The sequence below is a fragment of the Halichoeres trimaculatus genome, unplaced genomic scaffold (assembly GCF_033239565.1).
Source record: "Halichoeres trimaculatus isolate MK-OKI-2021-1 unplaced genomic scaffold, fHalTri1.1 fHalTri1_scaffold_19, whole genome shotgun sequence".
NCBI lineage: Eukaryota > Metazoa > Chordata > Actinopteri > Labriformes > Labridae > Halichoeres > Halichoeres trimaculatus.
The window spans coordinates 27,878,486-27,900,475 of NW_027437197.1; the positions used below are offsets into that span (position 1 = coordinate 27,878,486).

The 21,990-nt window shown below is 47.8% G+C and overlaps 1 protein-coding gene across 2 annotated transcripts in view; it reads right to left on the minus strand.

Moving 5' to 3' along the window:
* Positions 1–21,990, minus strand: part of kalrna (kalirin RhoGEF kinase a) — a 164,259-nt gene that overhangs the window by 62,628 nt on the left and 79,641 nt on the right. For both annotated transcript variants that reach the window (XM_074695045.1, XM_074695044.1), the window contains exons 15-30: positions 17,667–17,858; positions 17,143–17,312; positions 16,147–16,321; positions 15,225–15,471; positions 14,780–14,946; positions 9,733–9,852; positions 7,941–8,009; positions 7,678–7,827; positions 7,319–7,468; positions 5,338–5,452; positions 4,376–4,491; positions 3,924–4,046; positions 3,142–3,324; positions 2,758–2,879; positions 2,600–2,666; positions 270–379 (exon numbers count right to left, since the gene is read on the minus strand). In XM_074695045.1, coding sequence (XP_074551146.1) covers positions 270–379; positions 2,600–2,666; positions 2,758–2,879; positions 3,142–3,324; positions 3,924–4,046; positions 4,376–4,491; positions 5,338–5,452; positions 7,319–7,468; positions 7,678–7,827; positions 7,941–8,009; positions 9,733–9,852; positions 14,780–14,946; positions 15,225–15,471; positions 16,147–16,321; positions 17,143–17,312; positions 17,667–17,858 — 2,276 coding nt within the window. The remainder of the gene's footprint in view (positions 1–269; positions 380–2,599; positions 2,667–2,757; positions 2,880–3,141; positions 3,325–3,923; positions 4,047–4,375; positions 4,492–5,337; positions 5,453–7,318; positions 7,469–7,677; positions 7,828–7,940; positions 8,010–9,732; positions 9,853–14,779; positions 14,947–15,224; positions 15,472–16,146; positions 16,322–17,142; positions 17,313–17,666; positions 17,859–21,990) is intronic.

Genomic DNA, 21,990 nt, shown 5'->3' on the forward strand with positions numbered 1-21,990 from the left:
AAAAATAAACCTGAAAGAGGAGAAGGATCTAAATGAAGAGTGCGAGTACAAGGAAAGCTCTTAAAGAACCAACATAAAGACTTCCGCAGGTAAAACACCAGGATCAGAAACTGAACGAGTCCAGAGGTTCATGAGCTTTCTATAAAGAGGAGCTCAAAGAGACTTCAGCAGTTCCCCACAGCCACAGCCACAGGTAACAGGAGATCCCCTCCCCTCTTCCTCCTTGTCCTCCTCCTCCTCACTTAGAAACCACCTGCCAACTCTCATACCTGTTGTGGAAGTCGTAGATGTCCTGCATGTTTCCAAAGATAATCTGCTCCTTGTTGGCAATGCCTGGGGGAATCTCCTCCACCCCGCTGGTCATCTCCGACAGGTACGTCTATGGGACCGGGACCAGGACCAGGACCAGGACCGGGACCAGAAACAGAAAGAGGAGTGCAGAATGAAACAAAGTCACCCAGGGCTCCAGCGTACGACCAAAAACTTTCAGAGTGCAACTATTATTTTTTCCTGGTCACACTGGTGTGCCTGACGCTGCCAACAGAAAACTGCTTTTTTTATTTTGCAAGCACATCATCTCTCTGTGTTCCCCTGTGGCTGAACTCGCTCTCAGGGAAGGGTCATACGGTGGTCTAAGCCAATAAGAGACAGAGCTCGGATGGTTCCTTTCCTCTGATTGGCTGTGGTCCTGTTCACTCACTGCTCTAAGTTGTACGCGTGTTCACAATTCCCAGCTCTGCATGGACCACAGCAGAGTTCGCCCTGGTGTGCTCACATAAGATGCACAGTTACTGGAGAAAATCGATTCTACTCTTACTTTGATCATTTACCAGCATTTACAGACGTGTTATCATCTTACTCTAGGTTTATATGATGTAATGATGCACATGTTTATACCCACATATAAAGTCAGCAGCAGCAGAGCTACCCCCTGTCACTCTGTGGTTTGTATTTTTACTCTAAACTTCATCCTGATTAGTTTGTGGAGAATGATGATCGGTGCGTTGCTCGTGCTGTGCATTAACTTGTGCACATTATACAGCAGCTGGTTGTTAATTCCACTCACGCTCATACAGGAGTCATTGTATCAATATAATATTCAACAATGATTTTTACGGAAGTGTATTGCATTCACTTGAAGAAAAAAAAAACAACTCAGGTTTTAAAGAGTAATTTATTCTTCGGTTTGTTTTTTGTGGTGATTAATTTTGTTTTTCTGATTAATAATTTTTTATTGGTTTGTTTTTTGTCATAATTATTTGTTTTTATGAGTATTATTTTTGTCGTAATTAATTTTGTTTTTCTGATTAATATTTTTTTATTGGTTTGTTTTTTGTTATAATTTTTTCTGTTTTTATGAGTAATTTATTTTCCTCCTGATTTTAGGAGTAATTTTTTTCCTGAAGTATCGAGCTACTTCAAAATCCTGTGAGAACCTCCAACCTGCAGACGACTCCCGTGGATGTGTGGTGGCTCCTCTGTCCTGCACGGATCAGAGATCCTGTTCGACACATATATCCCTTATCCTTAACTTTCTACCGGCTTTCCAGTGTGGAAGCAATGCATTTTTTAATGCCACATCTTCGTCTATTCCTTAAGTATTACATTGACAAATGGCTTATATAAAATACAAGGATAAAGTCGAAAACATTACAAGTGTATTATACCCTGTGTGTGGCTAATACCTTACTTTTATTGACCGGGTACAGACCGATAGAAAGTTAAGGATAAGGCATTTAGCCTATGTGCGGGACACAGAGCCACCACACATCCACGGGAGTTGTCTGCAGGTTGGAGGTTCTCACGGGATTTCGAAGTAGCTTGATACTTCAGATAAAAAAATTACTCCTAAAAACAGGAGGAAAAAAATTACCACGAAAAACAGCAAGTTGGAGGTTCTCGCGGGATTTCGAAGTATCTCGATACTTCAGGAAAAAAATTACTCCTAAAAACAGGAGGAAAAAAATTACCACGAAAAACAGAAATAATTATAACAAAAAAACAAACCAATAAAAAATATTAATCAGAAAAACAAAATTAACTACCACAAAAAAATTACTCATTAAAACAGAAATAATTATAACAAAAAATAAACCAATAAAAAAATATTAAGCAAAAAAACAAAATTAATTACCACAAAAAAATACAAAGAATAAATTACTCTGAAAAACCTGGGTTGTTCTTTTATTCTTCAAGTGAATGCAATACGCTTCCGTAGATTTTAGTGTAAAATGTATTAAACATAAATGTGCACCAGCCAGTCTAATAAGAGTTGTCGTTCACCAAATTTAAATCAGAAATTCTTCTTATATAGAAAAATGGATTAACATCAGTTCAGTTCAGTGAAGCACTTTATAAACTTTATTATTCTGTACAACTGTGCTTCAAACAAAGACAAACAGTTCTCTACAAAGATGAACATTTTATGACGGTCATGACAGCGATGTAAAAGTGACAATGGCATTTAAGGAGGCGCAATTCAAAATTTGGGCGCACTTATATTTTGTGCTGGTGCACCTAATACCAAGAAAGGCTCGCCAGTGCAACCAATGTAAAGCGTTAGTGTGGAGCCCTGTCAGAGATGAAGATGTTCACTGACCTCCAAACACTCCTGGAGATCTCTTACGTAGGTCTTCTCGGTCTGCAGCAGCTCGGCCATGATGAACCTGAGAGGAGGAGAGTGGGAAACAACTTCAGGACTCACAGCAGGAAAAGAGACCACCCAGTTACTGGCTGCTGCCGTGTTCATGCACTCACTCTTTCTTCCGGGCAGATTTCCTCTTCTCCTCGTTGACCTCGTGGTTGGGGTCACGCAGTTTGACCTCAGGGTCGTCTGTGAGGCTCGCAGGGATGATGTCCAGTTCCAGGTCTTTATTATCCTGAATGAGACAAACAAGGAGCAGGAAAACCACATTACAATGATCATCCATTACAGACCAAGGGACCTGAGGTCAGAGGGTTTAAGCAACTGTAAAACCTGTCCCTGTGTGTGTGTGTGTGTGTGTGTGTGTGTGTGTGTGAGAGTGTGTGTGTGTGTGTGTGTGTGTGTGTGTGTGTGTGTGTGTGTGTGTGTGTGTGTGTGTGTGTGTGTGTGTGTGTGTGTGTGTGTGAGTGTGTGTGTGTGTGTGTGTGTGTGCCCACCTCTGAGCTGACTCCCAGACTCTTCTCCAGGCTCTCCTGGTATTTGGACATGCGCAGCGAGAAGTCTCGGTACCTGCGGTCCACCGTGCTGACCCAGCGCTTCAGCTCTGACACATGGGCGTGGCCTTTCTCCACCAGGTTGTCTGCCAGCTGGATCAGAAGCTTCACCTTCTCCTTGGTTTGCTGCAAAGATCATGCACACACACACACACACACACACACACACACACACACACACACACACACACACACACACACACACACACACACACACACACACACACACACAGACATTAGTCTCCAGACCTCCACACGCTGACATCCTCTCCGACATGTTCTCCAACATGCTGTAAACAGTTTGTCTTCCTGGGTCCTCTGCTTTCTGCCACCAGATCACAAAGGGTCATGAGGTCTTTCTCTCTTATGTTTTTATTTAGAGGTGTGCAGGTGGACCGCTGAGCACTCACTAACAGCTCCTAAAGAAGAGCTCTGTCGTCTGGGCGAGGCAGGAGCTGTGATGAGTCTGAATCTGTGGTTAAAGCAGAATCAGCTCTGATGGATTACACATTCTGATGATCCAAGAGAGCTTTATTAAGACTCCTCTGGGGCTCAATAAAACACACTGTAGCTACTCACACACACACACACACACACACACACACACACACACACACACACACACACACACACACACACACACACACACACACACACACACACACACACACACACACACACACACACACACACACACACACACACACACAGTGGTACAGGTTCACCTTGGCAGACAGTCTGAAGTGGTGGTAGTTGTTCAGCAGCTCCTCTGTTTCCTCACTGCTGTCTCCAGGTGCTGTGTGTGTGGCCAGGTAAACTTCACCTGTCTCCTGAATCCAGTCCAGAGCCTGCACACAAACACACACACACACACACACACACACACACACACACACACACACACACACACACACACACACACACACACACACACACACACACACACACACACACACACACACAACTGAAGTCATCCCTCTGTAAATGTAGTTAATAGAATCAGTCACTGATGAAATAAACAGATGTTCAGTTTCAACATTTCCCCAGAGCAAAAACTGAGCCAGGACTACTTCACATACACACACACACACACACACACACACACACACACACACACACACACACACACACACACACACACACACACACACACACACACACACACACACACACAAACCTGTTTGGCGCTACGTTCAAACACCAGGAACTGCTGACACTGGTCCAGCCTTCGTTTCTTTAAGGTCCAGAAGTGAAGGACTCTGTTCTCTCTCTGCAGCAGCTCATTCAGGATCGCTGCACACAAACACATAAACACACACAATAAAGCACACACAAACACACTTTTAATAAAGTCTCTCTCTCTCTGGTAATCCTGAATAAAACTCCTCACTGATCAGCTCTGAAAACTGTTTGGGTTGAACCCAAATCCACCAAATGGAAGTGGATCACACCGGGGAACACAGTTTTTGTCGAGTTAGGTCTTCAGATGTTTTCAACTAACTGTTGGATGCTAACTCCAAGACTGGTCACAGTTTTTCTCTATCACATCAAGTTTTTTTTTTTTTAACTATAGGATATATATATGTTTTCTTCAAAAAAATGAAAAATACTTAACTTAAAAATCTTCAAACACTGACATACAATGAAATATGAAAGAAACAGGCATGGCTGCAATCTTTATTTAATACTGTTATGATTCTACAAAGGATATGGCTACTGGAGGAGCTACAGGGGCAGACATGATCCAGAACAAAGGAAATACCTATGTAAATAAAACACTTGGATGGAATAACTACAAGCTTTGAAAACTAAAAAAACACAGCATAATACAAAATAGAATTGACAACAGTATGCCCATGGTTACAAGGTTAAGAGAAAATCTGGAGGGTAAGCTGTGGAGAAAAAAATTCACATGCAAGTAAAAAACTGACTGCAAGTTTAGAATCAGCATGCCAGTTTTAGTTTTAGACAGCATAAAAATCTAACTCAACGTATTTTTTTTTTCTTATTGTTCCCCAGTGTTGATGTTCAGTCACTGTCTCTGAACACACACCCTGTCCAGGTGTGGAGGTATGATCAGTGTGTTTGAGGTCTGTCCCTATGTCTCTGTGGTCAGTAGTTGATGTGAGCAGCGCTGACCTTTGACCTGTTGCTCTGGTCCTCTGGCGTGGCCCGCAGCTCCAGGTATGCTCACGTTGTTCCTGTGGATGTATTTCAGAAACACCTCGGCGTTCCTGCGGGCAAGAGTGCACGCCTGGAGACAGGAGGAGGAGAGGGTCAGTGTCTCCTGACATCATAGATTTCACTGATCTCACTCTAGCTGTCTGATTTTTTTCAGAGTCAGAGGCTGGTCAGCACCGTCTGTCAGAGCATCTATCCAACACACACTCAGGTTTATGGCTGACAGACCCTGACCTGACCCTAACCCTGACCTGACCCTGACCTAATCCTGAACTGACGCTAACCTGACTTAACCCTGCCCTGACCCTAACCCTGCTCTGACCCTGACCTAATCCTGACCTGACCCTAACCTGACATAACCCTGACCTGACCCTAACCTGACCTGACCCTGACCCTAACCTGACCTAACCCTGACTTAACCCTGACCTGACCCTAACCTGACCTGACCCTGACCTGACCCTAACCTGACCTAACCCTGACTTAACCCTGACCTAACCCTGACCTGACCCTGACCTAACCCTGACCTGACCCTGACCTGACCCTGACCTGACCCTGACCTAACCCTGACCTGACCCTGACCTAATCTTGAACTGACGCTAACCTGACTTAACCCTGCCCTGACCCTAACCCTGACCTGACCCTGACCTAATCCTGACCTGACCCTAACCTGACATAACCCTGACCTGACCCTAACCTGACCTAACCCTGACCTGACCCTGACCTAACCCTGACCTGACCCTAACCTGACCTAACCCTGACCTGACCCTGACCTAACCCTGACCTGACCCTAACCTGACCTAACCCTGACCTGAACCGACCCCGGACACTGACCTAACCCTGACCCTGACACTGACCTAACCCTGACCTGACCCTGACCTAACCTGACCTGACCTAACGCTGACTTAACCCTGACTTAACCCTGACCTGACCCTAACCTGACCTAACCCTGACTTAACCCTGACTTAACCCTGACCTGACCCTGACCTAACCCTGACCTGACCTGACCTAACCCTGACCTGACCCTAACCTGACCTAACCCTGACTTAACCCTGACTTAACCCTGACCTGACCCTGACCTAACCCTGACCTGACCCTGACCTGACCTAACCCTGACCTGACCCTGACCTAACCCTGACCTGACCCTAACCTGACCTAACCCTGACCTGAACTGACCCCGGACACTGACCTAACCCTGACCCTGACACTGACCTTACCCTGACCTGACCTGACCTGACCCTGACCCCAGACCTGACCCTGACAGAGTCAGGGTTGGAGGGAGCTACAGATCAAACCTTCTCTGTTGTTGGAAGGAAAACAAAAAGTCCGCCAGGACCAACAATTGTTTTGCAAATCAGGCAGAGAGAAAGCTGGAGCAGCTGTGCTCCAAGTACAAACAGGAAGTAAACACACACACACACACACACACACACACACACACACACACACACACACACACACACACACACACACACACACACACACACACACACACACACACACACACACACACACACACAGATCACTATGAGGTAGCTTCAGGTTGACTGTTCACAGCCTGCCTTTCCCTCATACATCAACACATCCATTAAAGGAAACACATCATCTATGATCAGAGATCATCAAACACTGATCTGTACACTAACTCTTCAGGCAGATGCCATCTTTGACCCATACTGGAGAGACTGGGATCCTGCTGTCAGTCTGAGGAGACCAGGTCACATACAGACTCTGGTCTCTCTGAAACAAGGATTGAAGCTCCTTTTTAAAGAGTGGAGGTCTGAGTTAGCTCTGCTTGTGTTCTGTGCTCTGGGGGGTTTACAAAACCATGTGGAGGAGGTCAAGTGTTTCTTGTGTTTGGTCTCTGAGTGTGTGTGTGTGTGTATGTGTGTGTGTGTGTGAGCTCAGCAACTCCTCTCTGATCCCTGACAGGATGAAGCACCTTTAGGAAGGCCTCCTTCTGCTCCAGGTGTTTGCTGATCAGAGGCAGCAGGTGGTCCGTCTCCACCGACAGACCCAGTTTGTCCAGGCTGCCACACCAGTCCTCATCCCGCCGGTACTCCTGCTCCAGGCTCTCCAGCACGCTGCACACCTGGACACACACGCAGGGAGGACCACATCAGGACAAGACTCCTCTTCCAGGATTACATGTGAGAGATACACACACTCTGATGTGTGTTGACCTGCTCTGATGTGTGTGTGTGTGTGTGTGTGTGTGTGTGTGTGAGTGTGTGTGTGTGTGTGTGTGTGTGTGTGTGTGTGTGTGTGTGTGTGTGTGTGTGTGTGTGTGTGTGTGTGTACCTGCTCTGATGTCTTATAGAAGGCCACTGAGGCGTTGACCAGCTTCAGGCGGTCCTCCATCTTCAGCATTAGCTGCTGCCAGTGAACCGCCACTTTCTCCGCACAGCTCCGGATGGCTTCAGGGTCGTAGTGACCAGCCTGCAAGACCATCTGAGGGAGGAGGAGGAGAAAGAGGAGGAGGAAAGAGTTCAAGGAAGATAGGAGTATGGCCCTGCTCCTTGTGCAGAGAAACACTGATGTCAAAGTCAGAGAGCAGAGCTTACCTCAGCCTTCTGCTGAACTTGCAGGGCGCTCTGATGGGTCTTCTGAAGAGAGCTAGCATGGAAGAGCGACTGTAGACATGGGAGGAGAGGAGGAGAGAGGAGGGAGGAGGGAGGGAAGACAGGAGAAGAGAGGAGGAAAATGGGAGAGAGGAGATAAGGAGCAGAGAGGAGCAGAGAGGAGTGTTACATGGCTTTAAATCTGTCCCATTAATTTCTCCCTGTCAATGTTTTTCTGATTCTGAGAATCCATGATCTGAACTACAGACACAGAACAGACCACTCCTCAAATCTAAGGGTTAGAGAGGGACAGTGGGAAGAAGGGACAGAGGGACAGAGGGTTGGAGGGACAGAGGAACAAAAAGACAGAGGGTCGGAGGGACAAAGGGACAGAGGGACAGAGAACAGAGGGACAGAAAGAAGAGAGGGATGAAAGTATTAAAGAAACACAGAGACAGAGGGACGGAGAGACAGAGGGACCGAGAAACAAAGAAACAAAGGAACAGAGGAACAGGGGTACAAAGAGATGAAGGGACAAAGAAACAGACTAACAGAGGGACAGAAGAACAGAGGGACAGAAGGAAGAGAGGGATGATGGTATTGAAGAAACAGAGGGACAAAGGGACAAAGGGACAGAGGGACAGAGGAACAAAGGGACAGAGGAAAAGAGGGACATAGAAACAAAGAGAGAGAGGGACACAAGGAAAAAGAAATGGAGGAACAGAGGGACAAAGGGACAGAGAAACAGAAGAACAGAGAGATGGAGGCACAGAAGGAAGACAGGGACGAGGGGAATGGAGAAACAGAGGGAAAGAAGGAACAGAGGGATGGAGGGACAGAGAACAGAGGGACGGACAGACAAAGGGACAGAGGGATGGAGGGACCAGAGGGGCAGAGGGACAAAGGCACAGCTAGATGGAGGGACACAGGCACAGAGGAACAGAGGGACAGAGGAAAAGAGAAACAGAGGGAAAGATGAACAGAAGGACAGAGGGTCAGAGAGATGGACAGACAAAGGAACAGAAGGACAGAGGATAAGAGGAAACAGACAGAGTGACAAAGAGATAGAGAGATTGAGGGGCAGAGGGACAGAGGGGGAGGGATGAAGGAACAGAGGGAAAGAGGGACAGACAGATGGAGAGACAGAGGGACGGAGGAACAGAGGAACAGAGGAACACAGGGACGGAGAGATGGAGAGACAGAGGGACGGAGAGATGGAGAGACAGGGGGACAGAGAGACAGAGGGGCAGAGCAACAGAGGGAAAGACGGACAGAGAGACAGAGGCAGAGGAACAGAGGGATGGAGAGATGAAGGGACAGAGGGACAGAGGGGCAGAGGAACAGAGGGATGGAGAAATGGAGGGACAGAGGAACAGAAGAACAGAGGGACAGAGGAACAAAGGGACGAGGGATGGAGGGTGAGAGGGACAGAAGTACGAAGAAACGGGAGAGGAAGAAAGGAGTGGAGAGATGGAGAGACAGAAAATTAGAGGGACAAAGGCACGGCTAGAGAGAGGGACACAGGCACAGAGGAACAGCGGGACAGAGGGCGGGGAGATGGAGGGACAGAGGAACAGAAGGACAGAGGAAAAGACGAAACAGAAAGACACAGGAACAAAGTGAAAAAAAGAGATGAAGGGACAGAGGAACAGAGGAACAGAGAGATCGAGGGAAAGAGAGATGGAGCGACAAAGAAACAGAGGGAAACAGGGACACAGGGAAAAAGGAACAGAATGACTGAGAGATAGGGGGACAGAGGGACAGAGGGACAGAAGGATGATGTGTTTGTGTGTACCTCTATAGCCATCTGAAACTGCTCGTGCTCCCTCTGAAGCTGCTCGGCCTCAGACAGAGAGCTGGCGTTCACCATGCTGGCGTTTAGCATGGACTCACCATTACGGATCCAACCAAGCACCTGTAGACAGACAGGGAGAGGAAGGGCGGGGTCATATTGAAGGGGTGGAGTTAAAGAGAGGGGTTTGAGTTAGAGCCACAGGTAGCAGGAACACATCTGAATATACCTGATATTTCTGAAAACCTTCTGATGACAGAGAACCAGCCCAGCTCAGAACAAGCTGGGAGTGTTTTTATGTACTGTTTTCATGTGTTCATGTTTTGAATGTGTTCATGTTGAATGTGTTCATGTTTAATGTGTTCATCCGTTTTGCATTCTGTGGATCACAGAGCAGATATTTCTCTTTCTTCTTGGTCCTTTGCTCTGACACACTGTTCACAGAACTCCAGCTCATGTTTTATACCAGCAGGTGATTTCTGTTCCTCCTTCAATAAGACAGGGCGAGTGCAGCAGCAGGAGTGTGTTTATGTGTGTGTGTGTGTGTGTGTGTGTGTGTGTGTGTGTGTGTGTGTGTGTGTGTGTGTGTGTGTGTGTGTGTGTGTGTGTGTGTGTGTGTGTGCGCGCGTGTGTGTGTGTGCGCGCGCGTGTGTTATTAGCACATTGCAATAAAGCTCATACATTATTCAGCTGCATCCATCTGCAGCAGCACTTCACTTCCTGTCTGGGCTTTTCTACGCTCTCATCTGCAGCCAAACACACACCAAACACCAATGAGCTGTGTGTATCAGCGTTCCTCCCAAACAGTCTTTCAGGAGACAGTTTCTGTTCTCTGCTGTTGCTAATTAAAACCAACTCACAGAGCTTCATGAGAGCCCAACATGGTTTCCTGAGTTTCTGCAGCTCTCTGCTCACACAGTATCAAAGAAGTGGGATTCAGACTCAGCTAATGAATGCAAGAACTTTTCAAGAACCTCATCATAAGTACAGAGACATGACAGGGATGTGTAGCTTGGTGGGAGACCGCACAGCTCTCTGTCTGCAGCTCTCTGTCTGCAGCTCTCTGTCTGCAGCTCTCTGTCTGCAGCTCTCTGTCTGCAGATCTGTGTCTGCAGCTCTGTGTCTGCAGCTCACTGTCTGCAGCTCTCAGTCGGCAGCTCCCTTAGTGCAGCTCTCTGTCTGCAGATCTGTGTCTGCAGCTCTCTGTCTGCAGCACTCTGTCTGCAGCTCTCTGTCTGTAGCTCTCTGTCTGCAGATCTGTGTCTGCAGCTCTCTGTCTGCAGCACTCTGTCTGCAGCTCTCTGTCTGTAGCTCTCTGTCTGCAGCTCTCTCTCTGTAGCTCTCTGTCTGCAGCTCTGTCTGCAGCTATCTGTCTGCAGCTCTGTCTGCAGCTCTCTGTCTGCAGCTCTCTGTCTGCAGCTCTGTCTGCAGCTCTGTCTGCAGCTCTCTGTCTGCAGCTCTCTGTCTGTAGCTCTCTGTCTGTAGCTCTCTGTCTGTAGCTCTCTGTCTGCAGCTCTGTGTCTGCAGCTCTCTGTCTGCAGCTCTCTGTCTGCAGCTCTCTGTCTGCAGCTCTGTCTGCAGCTCTCTGTCTGTGGCTATCTGTCTCCAGCTCTCTGTCTGTAGCTCTCTGTCTGCAGCTCTCTCTTTGTAGCTCTCTGTCTGCAGCTCTCTGTCTGCAGCTCTCTGTCTGCAGCACTCTGTCTGCAGCTCTCTGTCTGTAGCTCTCTGTCTGCAGCTCTCTGTCTGCAGCTCCCTTAGTGCAGCTCTCTGTCTGCAGCTCTCTCTCTGTAGCTCTCTGTCTGCAGCTCTGTCTGCAGCTCTCTGTCTGCAGCTCTGTCTGCAGCTCTCTGTCTGCAGCTCTCTGTCTGCAGCTCTGTCTGCAGCTCTGTCTGCAGCTCTCTGTCTGCAGCTCTCTGTCTGTAGCTCTCTGTCTGTAGCTCTCTGTCTGCAGCTCTGTGTCTGCAGCTCTCTGTCTGCAGCTCTCTGTCTGCAGCTCTCTGTCTGCAGCTCTCTGTCTGCAGGTCTGTGTCTGCAGCTCTCTGTCTGCAGCTACCTGTCTGCAGCTCCCTCAGTGCAGCTCTATGTCTGCAGCTCTCTGTCTGAAGCTCTCTGTCTGCAGCTCTGTGTCTGCAGCTCTCTGTCTGCAGCTCTCTGTCTGCAGCTCTCTGTCTGCAGCTCTCTGTCTGCAGCTCTCTGTCTGCAGGTCTGTGTCTGCAGCTCTCTGTCTGCAGCACTCTGTCTGCAGCTCTCTGTCTGCAGCTCTCTGTCTGTAGCTCTCTGTCTGCAGCTCTGTCTGCAGCTCTCTGTCTGTAGCTCTCTGTCTGTAGCTCTCTGTCTGCAGCTCTCTGTCTGCAGCTCCCTTAGTGCAGCTCTCTGTCTGCAGCTCTCTCTCTGTAGCTCTCTGTCTGCAGCTCTGTCTGCAGCTCTCTGTCTGCAGCTCTGTCTGCAGCTCTCTGTCTGCAGCTCTCTGTCTGCAGCTCTGTCTGCAGCTATGTCTGCAGCTCTCTGTCTGCAGCTCTCTGTCTGTAGCTCTCTGTCTGTAGCTCTCTGTCTGCAGCTCTGTGTCTGCAGCTCTCTGTCTGCAGCTCTCTGTCTGCAGCTCTCTGTCTGCAGCTCTGTCTGCAGCTCTCTGTCTGTAGCTATCTGTCTCCAGCTCTCTGTCTGTAGCTCTCTGTCTGCAGCTCTCTCTTTGTAGCTCTCTGTCTGCAGCTCTCTGTCTGCAGCTCTGTGTCTGCAGCTCTCTGTCTGCAGCTCCCTTAGTGCAGCTCTCTGTCTGCAGCTCTCCTACTGCAGCTCTCTCTCTGTAGCTCTCTGTCTGCAGCTCTGTCTGCAGCTCTCTGTCTGCAGCTCTGTCTGCAGCTCCCTTAGTGCAGCTCTGTGTCTGCAGCTCTCTGTCTGCAGCTCTGTGTCTGCAGCTCTCTGTCTGCAGCTCTGTCTGCAGCTCTGTCTGCAGCTCTCTGTCTGCAGCTCTGTCTGCAGCTCCCTTAGTGCAGCTCTGTGTCTGCAGCTCTCTGTCTGCAGCTCTGTGTCTGCAGCTCTCTGTCTGCAGCTCTGTCTGCAGCTCCCTTAGTGCAGCTCTGTGTCTGCAGCTCTCTGTCTGCAGCTCTGTGTCTGCAGCTCTCTGTCTGCAGCTCTCTGTCTGCAGATCTGTGTCTGCAGCTCTGTGTCTGCAGCTCACTGTCTGCAGCTCTCAGTCGGCAGCTCCCTTAGCGCAGCTCTCTGTCTGCAGATCTGTGTCTGCAGCTCTCTGTCTGCAGCTCTCTGTCTGCAGCTCTCTGTCTGCAGCTCTCTGTCTGCAGGTCTGTGTCTGCAGCTCTCTGTCTGCAGCACTCTGTCTGCAGCTACCTGTCTGCAGCTCCCTTAGTGCAGCTCTATGTCTGCAGCTCTATGTCTGCAGCTCTCTGTCTGAAGCTCTCTGTCTGAAGCTCTCTGTCTGCAGCTCTCTGTCTGCAGCTCCCTTAGTGCAGCTCTCTGTCTGCAGCTCTCTGTCTGCAGCTCTGTCTGCAGCTCTCTGTCTGCAGCACTCTGTCTGCAGCTCTGTCTGCAGCTCTCTGTCTGCAGCTCTCTGTCTGCAGCTCTGTCTGCAGCTCTCTGTCTGTAGCTCTCTGTCTGTAGCTCTCTGTCTGCAGCTCTCTGTCTGCAGCTCCCTTAGTGCAGCTCTCTGTCTGCAGCTCTCTCTCTGTAGCTCTCTGTCTGCAGCTCTGTCTGCAGCTCTCTGTCTGCAGCTCTGTCTGCAGCTCTCTGTCTGCAGCTCTCTGTCTGCAGCTCTGTCTGCAGCTCTGTCTGCAGCTCTCTGTCTGCAGCTCTCTGTCTGTAGCTCTCTGTCTGTAGCTCTCTGTCTGCAGCTCTGTGTCTGCAGCTCTCTGTCTGCAGCTCTCTGTCTGCAGCTCCCTTAGTGCAGCTCTGTCTGCAGCTCTCTGTCTGCAGCACTCTGTCTGCAGCTCTGTCTGCAGCTCTCTGTCTGCAGCTCTCTGTCTGCAGCTCTGTCTGCAGCTCTCTGTCTGTAGCTCTCTGTCTGTAGCTCTCTGTCTGCAGCTCTCTGTCTGCAGCTCCCTTAGTGCAGCTCTCTGTCTGCAGCTCTCTCTCTGTAGCTCTCTGTCTGCAGCTCTGTCTGCAGCTCTCTGTCTGCAGCTCTGTCTGCAGCTCTCTGTCTGCAGCTCTCTGTCTGCAGCTCTGTCTGCAGCTCTGTCTGCAGCTCTCTGTCTGCAGCTCTCTGTCTGTAGCTCTCTGTCTGTAGCTCTCTGTCTGCAGCTCTGTGTCTGCAGCTCTCTGTCTGCAGCTCTCTGTCTGCAGCTCTCTGTCTGCAGCTCTGTCTGCAGCTCTCTGTCTGTAGCTATCTGTCTCCAGCTCTCTGTCTGTAGCTCTCTGTCTGCAGCTCTCTCTTTGTAGCTCTCTGTCTGCAGCTCTCTGTCTGCAGCTCTGTGTCTGCAGCTCTCTGTCTGCAGCTCCCTTAGTGCAGCTCTCTGTCTGCAGCTCTCCTACTGCAGCTCTCTCTCTGTAGCTCTCTGTCTGCAGCTCTGTCTGCAGCTCTCTGTCTGCAGCTCTGTCTGCAGCTCCCTTAGTGCAGCTCTGTGTCTGCAGCTCTCTGTCTGCAGCTCTGTGTCTGCAGCTCTCTGTCTGCAGCTCTGTCTGCAGCTCCCTTAGTGCAGCTCTGTGTCTGCAGCTCTCCGTCTGCAGCTCTGTGTCTGCAGCTCTCTGTCTGCAGCTCCCTGTCTGCAGCTCCCTTAGTGCAGCTCTCCGTCTGCAGCTCTCTGTCTGCAGGTCTGTGTCTGCTGCTTTTTTGTCTGCAGCTCTCTGTCTGCAGGTCTGTGTCTGCTGCTTTTTTGTCTGCAGCTCTCTGTCTGCAGCTTATTTTTAGCCATTTTAGACATGATATTTAGTTGTTAATTTGTCCTCATATGTGGATTTGTGCATGCATTTGTAAATGTTTTACATATTTGAAAATTTGATTACTTATTTATGGGTCAGTTTACAAGTGGCTGCATTCACACACACAAAAATTATTTTGCTACAATAGTAGCTCCATATAAGCAGTTTTATGTGCAGGTACCTGTTTGACTTCGGCCTGTAGGTGGCGCAGCTGCAGGGTCTGCTCCAGCCGTGTGTGCGTTCGCTGAGCGTTGAGATCCACCTCCTGCTGTTTCTCATGGAGGAACTCCAGCAGCTCCTGGACCTGAGAGGCCAGGTCCATGTCTTTCTCCCCCGTCAGCTCGATGCCTGGAAGAAAGACAGGTTTCTCTCTGCGGGTTTACCAACACATGTCTGAACCAGGTCTTACAGGTCTTAATGTTTGCTCTCTGCTAGCTGTCAGCTGGGTGTGTTATCTGAGGAAAACATGTGTGTGTGTGTGTGTGTGTGTGTGTGTGTGTGTGTGTGTGTGTGTGTGTGTGTGTGTGTGTGTGTGTGTTTGGACCAAAAACCAGCTGACTGGGCTACAGGCAGTGAGGGCATCTCTTCCTGTCCCCCATGAGGGCTTCAGGTGAGGAGAGTCTCACCTGAAGCCTGGACCTCCATGATGTACTGGTGCAGGTCTTGGCCCTGCTGCATCACTTCGTAGGTCATGTTGTTCATGGCTGCTTTCCTCTCTGCGTGTCTCTTCAGACGCTGCTCAGCCAGGCCAATGTCCTCCGCCCCGCCTGTAGACAAACCGCCTCCCCCGCTGCCACTGCTGCTGCCCGGCCGGCTGCCATCGTTCAGCTGGCGAGACAGATCCTCGTTCCAGGCGTCTAGCTCGGCAGTGACCTACAGGGATGTGAGACCAGAAGAGGACGCTGATGGTCTGCAGGACCAGATTTGTCTAAGTCCATGCACCCAGACCAGACGAGGGTTTCCGTCTGAGGAGAGGATCAGGGATATGAGGTTTCACCCATCCCTTCATCCATTTCTTATTTCCTCCCTTCTTCCAACCCTTAATCCATCCCTTAATCCATTTCTTATTTCATTCCATCCCTTCATCTATTTCTCCATTCATCTCTCCATTCATCTTTCCACACATCCCTTTATTCATCCTTTCATTTATTCCTTCATTCATCTCTGTATCCATTTCTTAATTCATCCCTGTAAACATCTTTCCATTCCTTCACCATCCCTTCATTCATTCCTTCATCATCCTTCATTCATTCCTTCATTCATTCCTTCATCTATCCCTTCATTCATCTCTTCACCCATCCCTGGATTTATTCCTTCATTCATCGCTATATCCATCTTTTCAACCATCTCTTCATCCATCCCTTCATTTATCCCTTCGCCTATCCCTCTTATCAGTCTTTAGTCTGTGAAGAAGCTTTAATCTGGCTGTAAACACTAAGGATTATAAAGGGGGGGGGGGGGGTCTTAGTCAGTTCCGAAACTGATCGAGGATCAAACTTAGTCTGCCTCCCCTCACCCTTCCACCCTTCCACCCTGTCATCCTCTCACCTCGATGGTGTACTGCTCAAAGATCCTCAGCTGGAGGAAGATGTCCAGTTTGATTTTGCGTTCGTGGAACAGCTCCTCCATCTGCCCCTGGGCCTCGTCCAGCTGCTGCAGCACCCCCTGGATGTGTGCGATGGAACTGCAGTGTGGGGTCTTATTGGTGGACATGGCAGCGTCTCTGAGGGGAGAGAGGAGCAAATGAAAGCTTTGTTTTCTTCTTCTTCAGGGTCTGACCAGGCCCTGACATTTTAAAAAAGTTCAGCAGAAAGAAGACACACAGTTCATAGCAAATGATTCATTCAGGGCTTCAGTGGCTCCGAGGATTGAGGATTCGATTCCAGCTCCTGCAGTCACATGCTGAAGTGTCCTTGAGCCAGTCACTGAACTCTCCCACTGATGGTCAGTGGTGTGTGAACGGGCTTGACTGACAGATAAACTGATGGTTTCTAACACAGTATCAGTACCTGTCAGACAGTAAGTGAATGAGAGTGAATGGGTGAATGAGAGTGAATGGGTGAATGAGACGTGCAGTGTAGAGCTCTTAGAGGGGCCAGAAAAGAGATAGAGAAGTACTCATTTACTTATTCTTCATTTTGTTCTGCATTTAGGGTCAGCTCAGACTAGAAGTGACCCTCAAACTCTTAGCACAACGCCTCCTGCTGGATGAGACACTAAGCCCCCACTCTGCATGAGAAGCCTCAGCTTCACCAAAGAAAGATTCGTTCCAAAAATCACATCGGGATCTTTTTGTACTGGAAGGAAATGTTTAAATGCTCTTGTAGATAAAGAGTCAGACCAAGGATTTTTTGTCTGGTAAATATGTAGAAGTATGTACACTCAATGCACCATTTATGTGCATTCTTTGCACATAAATAAGATTGTCTTTGTAAGACATCCTCTTTGTTTGTGAAGTGACAGCAGGAATTTAGCTCCATACACGTATATCTGTCTGCTAATTCATGATGTCACCATACATCCTGATTTGAGCTCAAACTGTACCTGAGCTGCTGAATAAGCTCCTCCCCTTCTTTGATCACATTCAGCGTGGCGTCCAGCGTAGCCGTCTGCTGCTGCTGGAACTGCTGGATCAGAGTCTGAACCGAGTCCACCGAGTCACAGGACACATCGTCCAGCAGCTGCTTCTGGAGCTCCTCCATCCACGACCACAGCTAACACACACACACACACACACACACACACACACACACACACACACACACACACACACACACACACACACACACACACACACACACACACACACACACACACACGCACACACACACAGAGGAGACAGGTCGTCCTTGAGCAAACACATCACTAAACTTGTCTTTATATAGAAACAAATGTTTGGATAAACTCTCAGCAGGATGTTTTAAGTTTGAAGTGAGTCGGTGAGTGTGTGTGTGTGTTGTGTGTGTGTGTGTGTGTGTGTGTGTGTGTGTGTGTGTGTGTGTGTGTGTGTGTGTGTGTGTGTGTGTGTGTGTGTGTGTGTGTGTGTGCGTGTGTGTCACCTGTCTCACCTCTTTGGTGTGTGTGTGGAAGGACACAGACATGTCCAGCAGCAGCTTCCTGTGCTCCACCCGGCGGACGAAGTCCTGGATCCGGACCTCCAGGTGCCTGGCGGCCTTGTAGATCTCCTCTGGGTCACACTCTCCGGTCTGAGCCAGTTGCTCAGCAGCTTCCAACAGCTTGTCTGCGTTGGTGTATGTGTTCTGTCAGAGGAAGAGAGGGAACACTATCTTCATCAGGTATAAATGATGAATGCTCTGGAGGCTGCTGTTGTTTAGCTGTGATCCCAGTTTTTAAAGAATGAGCGCTGGGGTCAAAGATCAGAGCTTACAGCCAGGGTTCCCACACGTTACCTGGATTAGTCAGAAGATAAAGATGATTATATATCAGGGATTATTACTCTGACCTGCAGACTGCTCGGGTCAGAGGATGGATTAACGCAGACAACAGGAAGAAAAACGATCACTGTCAGCAGAGCATCAAGACTGAGCAAGAATCAACGGATGTGATGAATGTAAATATTAATATTATATATAATACTAGAAAAGCAATTTCTGAAGAAATTGCGCTGTGAATGCAGAATGCTGAAGCAGCTTGCGCTGAACTGCTAATAAAACGAAAGCTGAACCTGAATGACTGAAGATATGTCTGAAAATGGTTGAAAAAGTCTTGAAAAGCTTGCGCTCAACTGCTAATGCAGAATGCTGAACATTAATGACTGAAGGTTTGTCTGAAAATGGCTGAATGAAGTCTTAAAATGCTTGCGCTGAACTGCTAAAGCAAAATTCTGAACAAGAATGGCTAAAGTTATGTCTGAAATCATTTGAATTAAGTCTTGAAAAGCTTGTGCTCAACTGCAAAAGCAGAATGCTAAACGTGAATGACTGAATTTATGTCTGAAAATGGTTGAAATAATTCATGAAAAGCTGGCACTCAACTGCTAATGCAGAATGCTAAATTAACCTGCCATGAACTCTTGGATGAAAGGAAATTAATGGATGAATCAGTTAAATGGATAAATGAATTTAAAGTTGAAATGGCTGCATCTTTTCAAAATTTGAAGCAATGAATTAAATTTTAAAGAACAGTTATGGAAATAATGACCTGACTGAGGGAAAATGCAAGTCTCATCTCTGAAACGCTGTTAAAATGAAATTCTGTGTGTCCTGTGTGTAAGTTTTTAATCATGTAAGCCTGTCAGCTGAGGCTCATCTGAAGCCAGATGTTGCCATGGTGATCATTGTTTACCAACTGCCATCAGAGAGCTGGTGGAGTCTGTTGATTCCCAACACATTTCCACTGAAATCAGGGTGTCAAACTGCCTACAACTGTGACAAAACCAAAGGGCCGATAAGAAAAATGATCACACCGTAGGAATCCTGAGACCCTGAGGAAGCTGTCTGTGTTAATTTCATGTCTAAAGATGCAGAAATAGGCCCATGACAGCGATAGATAGATGAGGGAAATTTGACTGATCTCTGAGAAAACCCCTCAGGAATTAATATTGGAGTACATGGGTGCCGGAGCTGACTTTGCCCGACAGTTGGCCATATTGTGAAAAAGTGCTCCATCCTTTTGCTTTAAAAACCACTTTGTCAGAGGCAGGACAAGACTACTTACATGTTGAGGGCTTATTTGTGTTGATAGCTCAAAAAATGTGGCCAAGAGAGCAGTTTACCCAGAAGTTTCCCAGGTCTTGTTTCCCCCTCTCCCTGCTCTGTCGTTTGAATCTCCCACTCTGAGCTGAAACATTCCGTCCAATACACACCAATGTTAAACGGCTTGAAGAGCTGAAATGCATTATGACCTTTGAAGGGTCATTGTGAAGAAACTATGAATGCTAGGAAACTATGGAAACCCACTGAATGAAGCCAAAAGATAGCTGAATATTTTGAAGTTTGAATGGAGTTTGTAGCTGAATTTATGACTGAATGAGAAGGGTTTGAAGAAGGCTGAAAAAATGTCCTGAAGGGAGAAAATTTTGAAAATTCCGCATTCATCTCTATGGGACCGAGATCTCGTAAAACGTTGAATATCTCGGAGAGTATTTGTGAAAAGTTTCTGAAGAGTCATAGCCCCCTTGTCCCCACTGAAACACACGTTTTGAAGTTTGAACGGTGAAAATCGGTTGAAGTTTGCAGAAGTTTTAGCGGTCCAAAAAAGCGGGCGGAAGAAGAAGAAGAAGAAGAAGAAATTTTTTTGACACAGAACATATGCTGTGAATGCATTACTGCATTCACAGCAATAATATAACCTGCCGGTGGAGCAGATGAACCCCTGTGAGGTGATTCATAATCCTTCATTCATTCCAGTCTGACCCCCCACCGGGCTCAGGGTGGGACACCAAACAGAGAGAGGTAAATTAAACAAACACACTTTACTATGAACTCCAGCAAACCAAACATCTCCCTCTCAGTCAGACGTTGTGTTAGTGACTCATGGTTTAATGAAAGCCAGCTATCCTTCAACCCTCTCATGTTGGGAATGAAACAGGTGAAGCAGAGTAAACCCTCCCAGGAGAGAGCATCAGGATCTTTGATTTAATGAGTTTCAGTGAGAGCAAAGGATTCATGACGTCTGACCTCTCTGATGTTTCCTGAAGCTGTGGCCTCTCACCCGAAGAGGTGAGGATAAAACCAGCTGTGGTGATTAAAATAACACTAATACTCTTCATTGCTCCACAGACAGAGACTTCATGAAGATATTTAATCCCATGTCAGATTGGACACACTGATATTTATTCATCCCTCAGCATGTTTCTCAAACATTCACTAAAATTATTCGTATGACATAAATGCAGCAAACTGCCCTGAAAAAGAAGAAACATCACAGAGAGACCCAAATAATCCTTATCAAATGCAGGTTAATCCTAATCCAAGCGTAAACAGCAGAGTATACGACCACACACTCTTTAAAGGATTAACTCTGGCTCTTTTATAGGATTGCGAGGTTTACTGAACTCCACTGGGGGTAAAGAAGGAAACGATTCGTCAGCTGATTAAAAAACCTCTAGACATTTGACTCAAAGGATATTTCAGAGCAAAGATCAGAACCTGACAAACGGCATGAGGAAAAAGATGAGAAACAACCTGAGGAACAACCCCGTGAACCAACTGAGGAACAACCAGAGGAACAACATGGGATAGGACATGGGAAGCAACCCAAGTAACAACCTCATACAAAACATGAGGAACAACATGGGGAAGGACATGAGGAACGACCTGAGGGATGACATGAGGAACGACCTGAAGGATGACATGAGGAACGACCTGAGGGATGACATGAGGAACAACATGGGGAAGGACATGAGGAACGACCTGAGGGATGACATGAGGAACGACCTGAGGGATGACATGAGGAACAACATGGGGAAGGACATGAGGAACGACCTAAGGGATGACATGAGGAACGACCTGAGGGATGACATGAGGAACGACCTGAGGGATGACATGAGGAACGACCTGAGGGATGACATGAGGAACGACCTGAGGGATGACATGAGGAACGACCTGAGGGATGACATGAGGAACGACCTGAGTGATGACACGAGGAACGACCCGAGTAACAACATGAGGGACAACACGGGGATCAACATGAGAAACAACAAAGGGAACCACATATGGGGCAAACTAAAGACGATTAGAAGAATAACCTGAGAAACGACCTGAGGAACAACCTGAGGAACGACCTGAGGAACAACTTGAGAAACGACCTGAGGAACGACCTGAGGAACAACTTGAGAAACGACCTGAGGAACGACCTGAGGGACAACTTGAGAAACGACCTGAGGAACGACCTGAGGAACAACTTGAGAAACAACCTGAGGAATGACCTGAGGAACTATCTGAGGGATGACAGGAGGAAAGACATGAGGAACCACCTGAGGAACAACAAGGGGAAAGACATGAGGAACCACCTGAGGGAGGACAAGGGGAAATGCATGAGAAACCACCTGAAGAATGACCTGAAGAATGACCTGAAGAATGACCTGAAGAATGACCTGAAGAATGACCTGAGGAGCAACCTGTAGAACTTTCTGAGCTTCCACAGTGCTGAAGGTCCGACCAGGTTTTTACTCGATCACAGGTCTGTAATGAAAGGGTTCAGGGATTTCCTCTGTGATATGACCTGTAGGAGAACCAAGGAGGGAGTCTGAAGAAATCTGCTATGCTGTTTGTGAGAGGTTGAAGTCCTGATCAGTTGAAACACTTTGACCTTTTTACGTTTGATTACTCTCCAAGGCAAAACTCTTGAATTAAACATCTGCACACCCTGAGCACTCACTTTCCTCTGAAACTGATCCCATTAGACAATTGACAGCTCCAAAAAAGACCA